Source organism: Procambarus clarkii, chromosome 73 (assembly GCF_040958095.1).
Source record: "Procambarus clarkii isolate CNS0578487 chromosome 73, FALCON_Pclarkii_2.0, whole genome shotgun sequence".
Classification (NCBI taxonomy): Eukaryota; Metazoa; Arthropoda; class Malacostraca; order Decapoda; family Cambaridae; genus Procambarus; species Procambarus clarkii.
In genome coordinates, this window is record NC_091222.1 from 27,869,318 (window position 1) to 27,885,921 (window position 16,604).

At 41.8% G+C, this 16,604-nt stretch overlaps 1 protein-coding gene across 1 annotated transcript; it reads right to left on the reverse strand.

Annotated features, from left to right (window-relative positions):
- Positions 1-7,276: 7,276 nt before the first annotated feature.
- LOC138356690 (paternally-expressed gene 3 protein-like) lies at positions 7,277-12,102 on the reverse strand. Its single transcript, XM_069312886.1, has 2 exons — positions 12,068-12,102; positions 7,277-8,102 (listed from the first exon to the last, which is right to left on the reverse strand). The coding sequence occupies exons 1-2, from the start codon at positions 12,100-12,102 to the stop codon at positions 7,277-7,279; spliced, it is 861 nt and encodes a 286-aa protein (XP_069168987.1).
- Between the last annotated feature and the right edge of the window lie 4,502 nt (positions 12,103-16,604).

A 16,604-nucleotide genomic window follows, 5' to 3' on the forward strand; every position in this document is an offset into this window, starting at 1 on the left:
CTGCTGTGGGGGTGGCTGCTCCTGCTGCTGCTGGTGCTGCTGCTGTGGGGGTGGCTGCTCCTGTTGCTGCTGCTGCTGTGGGGGTGGCTGCTCCTGTTGCTGCTGTGGGGGTGGCTGCTCCTGTTGCTGCTGTGGGGGTGGCTGCTCCTGCTGCTGCTGCTGCTGTGGGGGTGGCTGCTCCTGTTGCTGCTGCTGCTGTGGGGGTGGCTGCTCCTGCTGCTGCTGCTGTGGGGGTGGCTGCTCCTGTTGCTGCTGCTGCTGTGGGGGTGGCTGCTCCTGCTGCTGCTGCTGCTGTGGGGGGTGGCTGCTCCTGCTGCTGCTGCTGCTGCTGCTGTGGGGGTGGCTGCTCCTGCTGTTGCTGCTGCTGCTGTGGGGGTGGCTGCTCCTGCTGCTGCTGCTGCTGCTGCTGTGGGGGTGGCTGCTCCTGCTGTTGCTGCTGCTGCTGTGGGGATGGCTGCTCCTGTTGCTGCTGCTGCTGTGGGGGTGGCTGCTCCTGCTGTTGCTGCTGCTGCTGCTGCTGTGGGGGTGGCTGCTCCTGTTGCTGTGGGGGTGGCTGCTCCTGCTGTTGCTGCTGCTGCTGCTGCTGTGGGGGTGGCTGCTGCTGTTGCTGCAGCTGCTGCTGTGGGGGTGGCTGCTGCTGCTGCTCCTGCTGCTGCTGCTGTTGCTGCTGCTCCTGCTGCTGCTGCTGCTGTTGCTGCTGTTGCTGCTGCTCCTGCTGCTGCTGCTGCTGTTGCTGCTGTTGCTGCTGCTGCTGCTGCTCCTGCTGTTGCTGCTGTTGCTGCTGTTGCTGCTGCTGCTGCTGCTGTTGCTGCTGTTGCTGCTGCTGTTGCTGCTGTTGCTGCTGTTGCTGCTACTGCTGTGGGGGTGGCTGCTCCTGCTGCTGCTGTTGCTGCAGCTGCTGCTTTGATCACGAGGAAGACTGTACAGCAAGACTTTCCGTTCTTGACCTTCACGATAAGAAGGACATATCGCTAAGTATACCAGATACAAATATAGGCCTTCATGTGAAGCCTATATTATAGGCCCTCATTAGCTAGCCACGGTCTCGTTTCTTGCAGGTCGCAGTTCAATCCCCGACCGTCCAAGTGGTTGGGTACTATTCCTTCCCCTGTCCTATCCTAAATCCCTATCCCTCACATCCGTTTCAAATGCTATGTAGTCGTAATGGCTTGGCGATTTCTCCTGATCACTTCCTTACAGTTTCGCTTGATAAAGTTAAGATTCAGCTCTTGGGTTCCGCCTCTCAAACGTTCGTTGACTGTTTTACAGGATCTTGAACATTTTATAGACTGTATATTCTGTATAGTCATATACTCCTATATGACTATAGTCACATGTATAGTCATATACTCCTATATAACTATAGTCACATGTATAGTCATATACTCGTATATGACTATAGTCACATGTATAGTCATATACTCGTATATGACTATAGTCATATGTATAGTCATATACTCCTATATAACTATAGTCACATGTATAGTCATATACTCGTATATGACTATAGTCATATGTATAGTAATATACTCCTATATAACTATAGTCACATGTATAGTCATATACTCCTATATGACTCTACAAAAGTGTATGACTTGAGTATACTCAAGCCATACACTAATGTATAGTCTGTATACTAAAGCTGTCTATTGAGTCTATCTCCTCATTTTCAATTAAATATTAATGCATTCCATTTATTTACTAATGACACTGAAAAACTCATTATAATATCTCTGTGTGTCTACAACTAGTTAAATGGTTTCTGAGACTTTTCCATTTTCCTGTTGTTTAATGAGATATGGACTCCAGGCTGTCGGCATCTGTTAGAGAGAAAGTCTGATAGATATGTGATACAAGTAACTATTTCTTATTTAGATTTCTAATGCTAATTCTAATGTTTGGCAACTTTGGATATGCTAGTGTGTGTGTGTGTGTGTGTGTGTGTGTGTGTGTGTGTGTGTGTGTGTGTGTGTGTGTATTTACTATTTGTATTTAATATTTGTATCTGCAGAATCGAGCTATTAGCTCTTATTAGCTTTATTTTTACTCTATTATGTCTACTACATATATTTCTATCTAACACACACACACACACACACACACACACACAAATGGAATGCATTAGGCAGTGATGTGGTGGAGGCTGACTCCATACACAGTTTCAAGTGTAGATATGATAGAGTCCAGTAGGCTCAGGAACCTGTACACCAGTTGATTGACGGTTGAGAGGCGGGACCAAAGAGCCAGAGCTCAATCCCCGCAAGCACAACTAGGTGAGTATACATACTTATTTAATATTTAACTATGATGTATGTCAATAATACATTACTCATTTGTACGTAATGAGTAAGAATTGTACGTAGACTTGAAGTAAGAATTGTACGTAGACTTGAAGTAAGAATTGTACGTAGACTTGAAGTAAGAATTGTACGTAGACTTGAAGTAAGAATTGTACGTAGACTTGAAGTAAGAATTGTACGTAGACTTGTAGTAAGAATTGTACGTAGACTTGTAGTAAGAATTGTACGTAAGAATTACCCTTCGTATCCACCTTACTGTTTAAATTCATTAATTATAATTATGCTAATTGTACCTGTAATTCTGATTACGCCCATCAAGCTAGTTAACACCAATCTGAGGGAATCACGTGTAGTATATAGGCCATTCCCATATCTAAAAATAATAGTATCTATAGTTACTTTGGATGTTATATACAATATATGTACTGTCCATCTAAAAAATAACGTTTTGTACTATAAGATTTATAAGGAGGCCGAAGGCATATATCAAGTCTATATTTTCCATAAGTTTCATTAATCTGATCGACTTGAGAATGGTCCAGGACGGACCGAAACGTCGTCGTCCCTTCACCTTCTAGTGTGTGGTCTGGTCAACATACATTAATCTGTGTAGAGATCACTCGACGTAGATTATTTCGAGAGACGTAAATTCACTATGTGTAGCACAAGACGGATATAAATGTGCAAAGCCTATTTTCACTATTTTCCATTCCGATAAGAATGCAATTTTGTTGCTTAGTCACACTTAAACCTTAAACAACCAAACATTGTCAAGGCAGATGCGCAGAAATCGTCAAAATTGCAATGTTTAATTATGTACTAATATGTTGTTTTTTAACATATTCATTACGTTAAAAAAACGAGATATTAGCTAAGAGGACGAGTTATATACAAAGAGACTAAAGAACAAAGGGATTAATGTACAAGTAAAGGGATTAACGCACAAACAAAGGGATTTAGACAGAGTTGAAGGTCAGAGAAGGAATATAGCGTCAAGAAATTATAACTCTTAGTCATATTAAAGTTTCAGTATAAGGCTTAGACACCCGGTTCTTATTTCCAACTTTTAAGATATATATGAATTAAAAAAATTTTTAACAGTTGCAATGAAAAGAACGACTCAAGGAACTGTAATTTAATAAAATAATAGACGTCGTTTTATTTCCAAAAAGGAAATGACACAACGTTTTAACAAAACCCTGGAACTTCCCCACAGGTACCCCACTGGCGTCTCAAGTTGACTATGATAACACGAGAAGACCATAAGAAGACATTAGACAGACGTAGGGTGACATTAGACAGACCTGATGTGATATAAGACGAAGCTAATGGGACATTAGACGGGGCTAAGTTAACATTAGACGGACCATAGCTAACGTTAGGGAATCTAAGAAAACATTTGACAATCCTATGATGCTTCAAGACGGGCCTAACTTGACATTAGACGGGCTTAACTTGACATCAGACGGGCCTAACTTCACATTAGATGGACCTAACTTGACATTAGACGGACCTAACTTGACATTAGACAGACCTAACTTGACATTAGATGAACCTAACTTGACATTAGACGAACCTAACTTGACATTAGATGGACCTAACTTGACATTAGACAGACTTAACTTGACATTAGATGAACCTAACTTGACATTAGATGGACCTAATTAGACATTAGATGGACTTAATTTGACATTAGACAGACCTAACTTGACATTAGATGGACTTAACTTGATATTAGACAGACCTAACTTGACATTAGATGAACCTAACTAGACATTAGATGGACTTAACTTGACATTAGCCAGACCTAACTTGACATTAGATGGACCTAACTTTACGTTAGATGGACCTAACTTTACGTTAGATGGACTTGACATTAGATGGACCTAACTTGACATTAGACGAACCTAATTTGACATTAGACAGACCTAATTTGACATTAGGCAGACCTAATTTGACATTAGACAGACCTAATTTGACATTAGACAGACCTAACTTGACATTAGACGAACCTAACTTGACAGTAGACGGACCGATGATGACAATAGATGGAACTAAGGTAACATTAGACGGATCTCTCCATTCGCTTCACAAACGCCATATCTCCAACACATTCACGTAATATCATCCAGTAAATTTTATTGGGGGTCAGTTTGAGCGGAATTTTTCACGCGAGTCCTACATTCCGTGGCGTCATTATACATTCAAGATGTTTTCACACAGTTTTAGGCGTGACCAATGAGAGGAGAGAAAAAAAAATGTATTCTGGAGAGAAATGATGCAAGAGTATTACTGTATTCATAGACTAGTATTTTTTCTCCCTCGTCCTTGTCTGCCTGCTAGCTTCTGGCGGCTTCTGCAAAGCGTACTTTATGGTACTTATCATAGTTGTAAATATAACTGCATTCTTCCGCCTTCATGTCCTTCAGCCCATCTCTCTCTCTCTCTCTCTCAATGTATCTGTCTCTCTCTGTCTCTGTCTCTGTCTCTCTCTCTCTCTCTCTCTCTCTCTCTCTCTCTCTCTCTCTCTCTCTCTCTCTCTCTCTCTCTCTCTCTCTCTCTCTCTCTCTCTCTCTCTCTTTCTTTCTTTCTCATGGTCCTTACACGAAACTGTTTGTCGTAAGATTAAGTTCAATATACTCTAAATTGTGAGACATATTTGACACACGTGATCAAACCTCAATGCACATACGCACGCACGCACGCAAACACACGCACGCGTAGACCTGTATATAGTAGATATGAAAGAGGATAATAGGCTAGCAGTCAATATATTAGACAACCCCGGTTAGAAAGGCGGGGTCCAAGAGCTAAATCCAGAAGACACACACACATACACATAGACACACACTTTCCTCGGACTCTGGCGACCTCTTAAATTTCACATATAATCAATATCACGTTAACTAAAGTATTTTGTAAATCATATATATTCTCTACGGGTTGCCCATGTTCATTCATGCAATTGTTAACTATTATTTATCATTCTATGGAACTGAATTATATAAAAAAGTGTCCCAAGATCTTTGCGACGCCTTAGATATACACACATGGTGTAGAGTTGTTCAGTTTCCCCGCGAGGTGGCAGCACCTCCCGGTGACTGAAAATAATTTTCCCCTTCACAGAAAATGGGTTTCTTGGCAGGGAACTTAGGCCATAACTCATACAATTTCATTGACAATGCTAATGGGTAAAGTTAGGCCCTTTATCTAAACACTTATTTTATTAATTTTGCTCCATAAATGCCCCCCAGGAAAATAATTTATGCGATTTTTGTATTGCATGTTTAGCCAGAAATATATATATTGAGCAGTCAACTAAGTGTTGCAATTTTAACATTGCCATTTCTTACCGGCTGTCTTACGGCGCAATCAAAAATAAAGCCTAATATATTTCGAATTTTCTTTAAATTTATTGTCTTTTGTATACAATTTTCAATTACGTCTTAAGCCCATGAATCATTAAGAAGAATTGCAACAGTATATTCGAACTATATGGACGTCAATGTTCGAATAATTTAATATATTTCTTGTAGATTAAAAACATGTCTTGGATTAAACTCTTTTTGTATATATTTTAGAGGAGACGCAACACGAATTATAACTTGTATAAGAATTATTTCCATCGCGTTTTTCAAGTCGTGTTGAAGTTTAATCATCAAGTCGACTTTTTCCTGCACGCCACAATGTGCCAAGTGTCGTACATCTGGCAGCGCGGGCCAATTCGAGTCTGAAGCGACGCAAAAGTCCGCTACAATATGACCGAATATACGCTTTTTGTCTCTCTTTTAATGAGTCGCGTCGAGTTTAATGCGTCTTCTCTTCTCAGCGGAGGTAAAAACGGACCTTCACGATGCGCTTGGCTTCAGCAAGAAGTGTGTAGTGGTGGCGGCTCCAGGTACGCTAGGAACCCTCTTTAAGAAGACTTACATTGCATCATTGCGTCCATGTATCCGGTCCTATCCCTGGCATCCTCTATCCCAGCGCCTCACTCACCTATTGATATCCGATAATAACACATCGCTATGCTTGCCGCTTGTTAGGGATCGGCTGTAACAATGCCAGTAAGCGGGGTTGCAGGGTATTAAAGTTCGAAGCAGCCACCAAGAGTCAGGATATTATGCTGTGTGCCAGGCTTGACGATGCAGGATATTAAACTATTTAAAAGTCTTAAATGTATGGTGTGGGCATTTTTCTCAAGGTGTGGGTATCGCCCAGCGTGGAGGATATTACTCGGTGAAGACCAGAGAGGGAGAAGCTGTTGTGCCATTTCAGCTCCAAAGGTGCAAGACGGAGTTGGTATTGTGAATAAAGAGTTTTGTCTCCAAGGCGCTGCTCTTAAGATTAATGTCGCTCCACGCTCGTCGATTACCGACGCTCTTTAATAGGATTTGTTTTTCATCTTGGCCTTTTAAAAGAAACTCGACCAGACCTTTTTTTTTGCAAGCAACATTTCTCAGCGTGCAGAATTTACTTTTGTGGAAATAAAATTGTTTTACATTTGAAATTTCACCGTGCAAAGCGTTGCAAATTTCCATGGTTAATCACACGAATGAAAACCGCACTGAAAATATGTATTTTGAAAGCGATATTCCGCTGAAGTATTTCATAGACCTAACAACAGCACCATCCGGCTTTAAGGAGACGGGCCGGATCTCTCATTATTTCCCCCCAGAAGCACATCAACGACTCACAATGATGACAGTGTCCTCCCCCGCCTGCAGCCGCGACACTAAACGACATTAAAAGACTATACTTAGAAAAACGCCTGGACTTAAGTAGTAAACTTTGTCAATGTCCGGAGCCCGCGATATTAAACCCGTCGGGTAAATGCTTAGGACATTAGAATTTTTGCCCAAGTTGAAGTTTCGGCCCTTGAGAAGTAAGCTTAAGAAGCCCCCGCGAGGGAGAATGTTTATGTCTATAAAAATTTGGGTATTTATGTTAGGCTGTGTTTCTGTTTTTCCTCTGCGTTGTTAGCAATCGTTAATGGTGATTTGTAGCGTGTAATCACATTCTTTCCGTGATGAATTGGGGCCAAGGGAACGCTGAGAGAGGGGGGACACGGGCTTAGCTGTGTCCAAACTCCTCTCAAAGGATACTCTACGTTGTTTATTCCGTGTACGAAGACGGAAAAGGAATGCTTTGGCAATTTCTGAAGACTTGTTTGTTTTGTTTGTGCACTTGTGTAGGTGGTGAGTTGTTTGGGGAGTAATGGTGGTTGCTGGTTGTTGGGCAGTAATGGTGGTTGCTGGTTGTTGGGCAGTAATGGTGGTTGCTGGTTGTTGGGCAGTAATGGTGGTTGCTGGTTGTTGGGCAGTAATGGTGGTTGCTGGTTGTTGGGCAGTAATGGTGGTTGCTGGTTGTTGGGCAGTAATGGTGGTTGCTGGTTGTTGGGCAGTAATGGTGGTTGCTGGTTGTTGGGCAGTAATGGTGGTTGCTGGTTGTTGGGCAGTAATGGTGGTTGCTGGTTGTTGGGCAGTAATGGTGGTTGCTGGTTGTTGGGCAGTAATGGTGGTTGCTGGTTGTTGGGCAGTAATGGTGGTTGCTGGTTGTTGGGCAGTAATGGTGGTGGCTGGTTGTTGGGCAGTAATGGTGGTTGCTAGTGGAGGTAATTGGTTGTTTTGACTTTGATGGTGGTGGTTGACTCTATTAGCACTAATGGTGGTGGCTGGTTGTTGGGCAGTAATGGTGGTTGCTAGTGGAGGTAATTGGTTGTTTTGACTTTGATGGTGGTGGTTGGCTTTATTAGCACTAATGGTGGTAGCTGGTTGTAATGGTGGTGGTAACTGCTTGTGTTGGCTATGAAGGTGATAATTGCTTGTTTTGGAACTGGTAGTGGTGGTTGATTACCTTGGTACTGGTTGAACTGGTTGTGTTACTGGTTGTGTAAGTGCTGGTGGTGGGTGTGGGTCGTAGGGGGCAAATCGCTGGCTTGAATTGTTATCAGTAACAGCTGTAGGCTTGTTAGAGAGATGTGTTGTAGCTTTTGAAGTAATGACTGAACCGAACAGCAGTGGATTGGGTTGTGATAACAACCATAGAACAATGTATGTGGGAAGGCCACAACCATGACATGAGAGGGGAAGAACAGAGATACAAAAGATAGTTATAATAAAGATATCTTTCCCAAATTATCTGCATCAACACAACTACAGTTTGTGAAGGTCAGAGACACCAAGACAGTACCTCAAGACACTAAGGAATGGTCGGAGGAATGTTCCAATTCGCTATTGTGGTTAGCCCGGTGTGTAGCTTTAATGGCTTCAAGAACAGGGTGTTTGGTTATAGTGTCCTTATATAAGGCCCGGATAAGGGTCTCGGGTCTAGCTCCATGTAGGGTGATTGTTGGAGACTGATTGTTGGAGATCGATTGTTGGATATTGAGTATTAGAGGGTAATTGTTGAAAGTTAATTGTTAGAGGGTGATAGTTGAAGGTTGATTGTTGATTAATGCAAGTTAATTGTTGGAGGTTGACTATGGAAGGTCGACTGATGGAGATTGATTGTTGGAAGGCTATTGTTGGAAGCTGATAATTAATAAATATACGTTACTGATAGGTATGAGGAAGGTTCTCTGCTGATATCAGATATCACTAAGGCTCCATATTGATATCAGGTATTAAAAAGATTCTATGAAAAAGACAATACAGTATCAGAAATCAATAAGGTTCCATTATGATATCAGAAATCACAAAGGTTCCACTGGGTTCTATTAATAAAACCTCATATATTGATACTTTGCGCATTTAGACGAAGAAAACGGAAAATAAAGTCGAAGCCTATCTTTCCCCTCTTCAAACTCTTCCTCTTAACTCAGCTAACCACAGTGAATAGCCTTGTCTGACCCCTCAAGCAGCGACAAAGACTACGGCCCATTAGCGATGTCTGTTTCCCCTCAGGAAAACCTGTATAAGCCCTCTTTTTCAGGCCGAAGTCTAAGCTGCCGTTAGGGGTCACTAGTTTGATTACGTCATAAAGTCAACTTACAAGGGGGTACTATAACAATGGCGCCAGGGCGGTTTTCATGCATTCATTTTAAAATTAAACATTAACAATGTTTATCTATGGTATTGAAAGGTTATATATATATATATATATATATATATATATATATATATATATATATATATATATATATATATATATATATATATATATATGTCGTACCTAGTAGCCAGAACGCACTTCTCAGCCTACTATGCAAGGCCCAATTTGCCTAATAAGCCAAGTTTTCATGAATTAATGGTTTTTCGACTACCTAACCTACCTAACCTAACCTAACCTAACATTTTCGGCTTCCTAACCCAACCTAACCTACAAAGATAGGTTAGGTTAGGTTAGGTAGGGTTGGTTAGGTTCGGTTATATATCTACGTTAATTTTAACTAAAATAAAAACAAATTGACCTCATACATTATGAAATGGGTAGCTTTATCATATCATAAGAAAAAAATTGGAGATAATATATTAATTCATAAAAACTTGGCTTATTAGGCAAATTGGGCCCTGCATAGTAGGCTGAGAAGTACGTTCTGGCTATTAGGTACGACATATATATATATATATATATATATATATATATATATATATATATATATATATATATATATATATATATATATATATATATATATATATATATATGTCTACATAAATTTGTGGGTCTACTTTTCATTGTTATTCATTTAGGACAGTTATAGATGCTAAGGGGAAGTAGATATCCTACATCTTGTATACATTTATTCATTTTCAATAACACATACAGTAAAAATCGATAGTTCCCATTAATAAATCTAATCTTCGTTTTTCTCCTGGGACCGCTGGCAACTCGATCATTCAGCCAATCAGCGAGGGGGAAAATATTGTTGCCATAAGTCGCTACCGAAAACATTTTTTTCCCCCTTCCGTCTTTCCCCTCTCTCTTAGCTCATCTGGAACGTCGACTTAAAATTACTTCTTTGCTGTTTGCCTTAATACACAAACAACAATCCCATCTGCCCTCCGTCTCTGATGACACATGGGGGGAGTCAAGTGAGTTTGAGCCGCCTGCAGTCTCTTGGTGGCAGTTTTTAATGCTGACTTTATGCTATGAGGTGTTTGGGATCTGTCTTGTCTTGGACGTTACTTAATTTTTCATCTGACATTTTATAGGGGTGACTGACTTTTTTCACTTTACGTGCATTGCATTGCATGCATATTTTGCAATGTGTGTACATTTGGTGTGTACATATATATATATATATATATATATATATATATATATATATATATATATATATATATAATACTTTCCTTAAGTACTTTCCTATATTAATACGTCTTCAGAAGGAGTGAAGATGTATTAATATACGAAAGTACTTAAGGAAATTCCTGTTTCAATTTTCCTCTGTGGTCTGACACTGTCACATTTTTAATCACGTGTTTATTTTTCGTGATTTATACACACACACACACACACACACACACACACACACACACACACACACACACACACACACACACACACACACACACACACACACACACACACACACACACATATATATATATATATATATATATATAAATATATATATATATATATATATATATATATATATATATATATATATATATATATATATATATATATATATTTATTGTTGTGGGATATTTAGGCAGAATGGCTGATTAACATGCTAGAACAATTGCCAATTTCTTGTGCACCTATGTACTTCTAGGTGAACAGAAGCATCAGGTGTACAGACCGTGCCCAAAACGTCCCGTTTTGTAGTTAGGTCAATATATACGGTGTGTATGCGCACGCGTATTTGCATTAGTTGTCTTTCATGTTTACATGTGAAAAAAATTACCCGGTTTTCAATAAACATGTTACAAGCATCTAAGAAAGCTTGAACATTGTTTTAATGCCGTTATCTTGAGGTTATCTTGAGATGATTTCGGGGCTTTAGTGTCCCCGCGGCCCGGTCCTCGACCAGGCCTCCACCCCCAGGAAGCAGCCCGTGACAGCTGACTAACACCCAGGTACCTATTTTACTGCTAGGTAACAAGGGCATAGGGTGAAAGAAACTCTGCCCATTTGTTTCTCACCGGCGTCTGGGATCGAACCCAGGACCAAAGGATCACAAGTACAGCGTGCTGTCCGCTCGGCCGACCGGCTCCCCTATTGACAAAAATGTTGACAAAATGTTGCAACAAATAAAATATTACAAAAAATTGGACGCTAAAAAGTTGAAGCGATGGATGGTGTAGTTGAACAGACATCAGGCTGCGAGCAGCCGCGTCCAACAGCCTGGTTGATCAGTCCAGCAACCAGGAGGCCTTATCGACGACCGGGCCGCGGGGAGCGCTAAGCCCCGCAAGCACCTCAAGGTAACCTCAAGGTAAGGTACAGCAAAATAATAATTGCAACTCGACCCCCACAACCACAATCAACCAACCCACTCTACCCAAACTCAACCAGACCTCCACCCACCACCCAACGTCAACCAGACCTCCACCCACCACCCAACGTCAACCAGACCTCCACCCACCACCCAACGTCAACCAGACCTCCACCCACCACCCAACGTCAACCAGACCTCCACCCACCACCCAACGTCAACCAGACCTCCACCCACCACCCAACGTCAACCAGACCTCCACCCACCACCCAACGTCTACCAGACCTCCACCCACCACCCGCAGGCAATACAGTAAATCTCGATAACTTGCATCAGTATATCTAAGTCTTCGCTAAATCAGGGCTTTCTTTCAGGATCTCACCTCGCTGCTTGCAAGGCAGGCAATCTTATCTTCATTTTCCTCCCCCTCTCGCGGTAGATAATGAATTGCAAGGAGACTTTTAGCATCGGGTAGTTTGTTAAGCGGATCTTACGGTGTAATATACGCATTGAGAAGACATGCATTGTATTAAGTTATGAAGATATTGTCTGCTCTGCAGGTCTTGTAAAGGAGACAAGCTGCCTGGTTTCCCAGAGGAAGAAAAGTGTATATTAATGCGCAAGACAATGTTATAGTGATTGATGAAGAAGCACTCTATCAAACCCACTTTTTGCGGATTATAATGTATGTTCCCAGCCAAGTTTAAAGCGCCGGAAATTTGTCATTGCTAAGTCTGAGCTATTTAGAAATTGGTTTCGCTAACACCTCCTCGCTTTTTTGTCTTTAGAGAACACATCTGCTCCTCCCCGAGTATGTAATATAAATTTAAGTTGAAATATGGCTCGCTAATTTTTTTTACAAAATATAAGCGTTGGATTTATCGCGGTTTCCAGGACGGTATATACACTAAGCAATGTATATCCAAGAACAGCGAAGGCGATAATAAAGTTTAATATATATAATTTTTATCGTCTAAGAAATGGAAGACAGTTAAATATACATGATTTTGTATGCAGGCGATGAGTCACAACGTGGCTGAAGTATGTTGACCAGACCACACACTAGAAGGTGAAGGGACGACGACGTTTCGGTCCATCCTGGACCATTCTCAAGTCGATTGTGACTTGAGAATCACAATCGACTTGAGAATGGTCCAGGACGGACCGAAACGTCGTCGTCCCTTCACCTTCTAGTGTGTGGTCTAGTCAACATGAATTTGTATATTGATGGTGTAGAGTTTTGAGACACTGGAAGATTGGATTAAGGAAAAGGGAAGATAACCACTAAACCACTGAAACCACTCGTCACAAGCCGTTTGTAACGAGTGGTATAAGAAGCCTGAACTGCCTGCAGTGTTTCAGGTAAGTCCACTACGGGCTCACTATATCCCGTGCTACTTGCCCCGCTCCTGTGCAAGTTATGGGCTCACCATAGTCCGTGCTACTTGGAACTTGTTCCGAGTAGCTGAATCTATAACAGCAATAACAACTGCAGTGTTTTGCAAGCGTGTGCGCACGCGCGTGGGGGGTGAGGGATGGGTGATGTGGGACGGGTAGAATAAGGGAAGGGATAGGGGGAGATAGAGAGAAAGAGAGTGGGAAATGAACCGATGTCTGGTGTCGAAGGGCAATACCAAAGAATGGAAAATATTATATTGATGAATTCAAGTTTGCTGACTCATCACACAATATACCCTTTCTCGACTAAAGATCACATTCATTCCACAAAAAATCTGCCACTTACGGGCTATTCAAGCCCGTGCCATCTCTCGTGTGGCTAAATCTTAATCAATCATCAATCTGCATTGATGGAAAGGGAATGTATTATACAAAAAATTAAGTTACACAACATCTTCAATGCACTTATTTTCAGACGTGTTGCTTGGGAATCTGACTATGACTGTGTCAGCCTTGTGTTACAGAGTAGGAAGAGAAAGAGTGTGTGTGTGTGTGTGGTGTGTGTGTGTGTGTGTGTGTGGAAGGGGGGGGGGGAAGGGAAAGGAAGGGTAACCAGGCAGTTAGGGTAGTTGAAATGAGTCCACAATTGACAATCTCCATCTGTAGCCGAGCTCTCTTGATGAATTCATGACTGAGAGTAGGGTAAAGTACACGGGTCTTAAAAACTCTGACTCAATCAGTCGTCTGAGGGAACGGTCAACACGGAAGAAAGCAAAGGCAAATAGAGCAATGCGCAGAACGCATGCATAACCACAAAATGCGCAGAGCATGTAAATAACAAATGCCTCGAGTCCCAGAGAAACCACGCGTGGACTGAAGAATTCAACCCTGTATTATACAAGTAATCAGGCCAGCATGTATATGTTCAGAAACACTTATTAATAAATGTAGGCAGATAACGGTAGCCAGCCTCTGAATATGGCCGCCCTTAACACCAAAGTGCATGATAAATAACAACATAAAATATCCAAACAAGCAATCAAGCTGGAGCCTGTGTGCATGACCCAAACAAGGCAAGCAAGGGAAAACTTCTCGGCATAACCAAACCACTTCTCCCAGCCCTGCGAAACGACTCTTCAAACTGCACGTAGAATCTGGCAGCACAAGTTTATGACCAAGGCTGAAGCCATTCCAGTTAAGTGTGGCGGGTAAGTTTTACGGTGCCAATGGCCCTCTCTGAAGGCGCCTTTTACCGCGGCACTCTTCACCGGCAGGGCCATATTTTGTGGAGGAAATGGCTCTCTCCCGGAAATAAAGCCCCATTCCCTGCAGCCGTGTCTGAGCCCCACAATAGCGCAAGCCCGCCGTCCCTTCTTAACGGAATAGATTTTTTCCCAGCTAAGACAATCATCACGCAACTGTGTGAGCGTCTAGGGTCGTTCCTCGCGTTCAAGTAATTACCGCCTTCTCCTTATCTATCTCACGCTGTGGCGCTAGAACAATGCAAACATTTTAATCCCCAGATTCATTTAATGAGTCTTAGGATGCCATATTTTACCTAAGTGTGTTTTACTTCGACTAACTGCCATTTTGTGAGCCTTATATATGACCATCACTTCCCCCCAACGCTCTGAGAAAGGCAACGCTTACGCCATCTCTTGAGGAAACTTGGAACTGTAATAGAAACATTAAAGCTTCTCAAGAAATCGAAGAAATCGCCCAAAGGCGCTTCTAATTATATATATCTTTCATTTAACACTTCATATTATATTCTTATACATTAAATCTGTATTTAGAAAGTTACTACAAGTGCACATGAGATCTTTACGGGATACTATGACATCATAAATAATCCAGAATTTTAAGATTCAACGAAGCAGCCAGACGCTCATCATAGAAAACGTTTACAGCCTACGAGAGAAATTGGGAAACGGAATTGGGAAACATGGTACACTACGGTAGACGATCAATGGCGCTTGTCCGGTTATTTCTCGCTCCATATTCGATTATCTCTTCGTTTATTTTGTATTATAATACACCAGTGCATTTATTTACTTTTCTTAGACAATGATAAATTGATTATTTACATATTCTCTCAAGAGTAGATCAAATCTTCGTGTTTAAATTAATAAAACCATGAGTTAGAATCATTCATTTTCTTTCACAATTTAGAAATATCAAATCGATAAAAAATGCTTTCAACGTAACTTCTGGTAAACGTACGATGATATCTTAAAAAAAAAAAATCGCTCATCACAAATGCAAATGAAGGTATTCGCTATTGACATTGTACACACTTAAAATCCACAGCTAGCGATCACAATCCCTTGCATTTGCATGACTCAACTTGCAACAGTACTTCTTCCCTCTGTGCGGCGCTGACGAAGGTATATAAACTCGGGAACTCTTACCTCAAGGACGGTCCTTCCTGTATGCAGTCCTGCACCTTACTGGGCCCAATGCAGATCTTGTGACCTGCAACTTGGGGTCCACATGGGAGGGTGTGGTTAAAGCCTGGGTAGATACAGTTGCATACCCAGCCTGCATATCACAATCCTGTTGATAATTGTTGTGATATCTGTGGAAGGGTATGACACAACGGGGGTTTACCAGCGGTCTTAGCTCACCCTGAACGATGGCTATCACCCTACCCTCCTGTTTACAGCTTCTGTTTACAGCAAACTCGAATATTTAATACATTTGCTTTAATCCAACGTTTCCACTAAGTATTGAAAGCCTCATTAGAGCAAATAACGAAGTTAGAGAGATTTGATTCGTGTGTACTAATGACCAACTTGCCAACGAAATGTTATGGCACAAGACGTTGCATAATGCAACCACTGCATTTACCTGCTACAATGTCAGATACCACATTTGCAACTGAAGAAAGGCGGAAAATAGGGAGGCATAGGGGCATGGGCAGGCTTCGAACCTGTAAAAAAACTCCATTATGAACGTTGCTGGGAGATAGGGCATTGCATCCCTCCCTATAATCCTATACCTAATATCTACCCCTCACTATATCTCATATATAATAACTACTGAAATACATAGGTTATTCTGGAGTAAATCGATAATTTAGAGATATATATCCTCTTGCAGCAGGCTTAGAGCTGCCGTAAACCACACAAAAACAGGATATGTGTACAAAAAACCGAAGGGCGTGCTAAAAAACCATGCATTATCGGCCCCTGACCGTCGCCGGGCCAGCTGCATACCATTGCAAGCCGGGTGGCCGCGCACAGAGGCGTTGCAGAGGCAAAAAACCAACCGCGTTGATGGGACAATTGCAAACATCAATATGCAGGTCAACCGGTGGCACCGGAGGGAGGGAGGGAGGCTTGCAGATGGAAGGGATCTATGGGAGAGGACTGGAAGTAAAGGAAAGTTGATGAGTTGCAGAGAGTGCGGAACGAGTTCCCCCTTCAATCGTCGCTTCAGTTTCAGGGGAAACTGAAGCTACTTCGGAGGATGGAAGGAAGTTTACGCATAGAAAGAGGCATAAAATAGAAGCATGGAAG

What these genes read in the sequence shown, in the direction of transcription:
- LOC138356690 (XM_069312886.1), bottom strand. Translation starts at nt 12,102, where the DNA reads ATGAAGATAAGATTGCCTGCCTTGCAAGCAGCGAG. An exon ending in CCTGCCTTGCAAGCAGCGAG is followed by an intron (nt 8,103 to 12,067) that starts GTGAGATCCTGA and finishes TCACCTTCATAG; the next exon opens with CCAACACAAGCAGTTACCAC.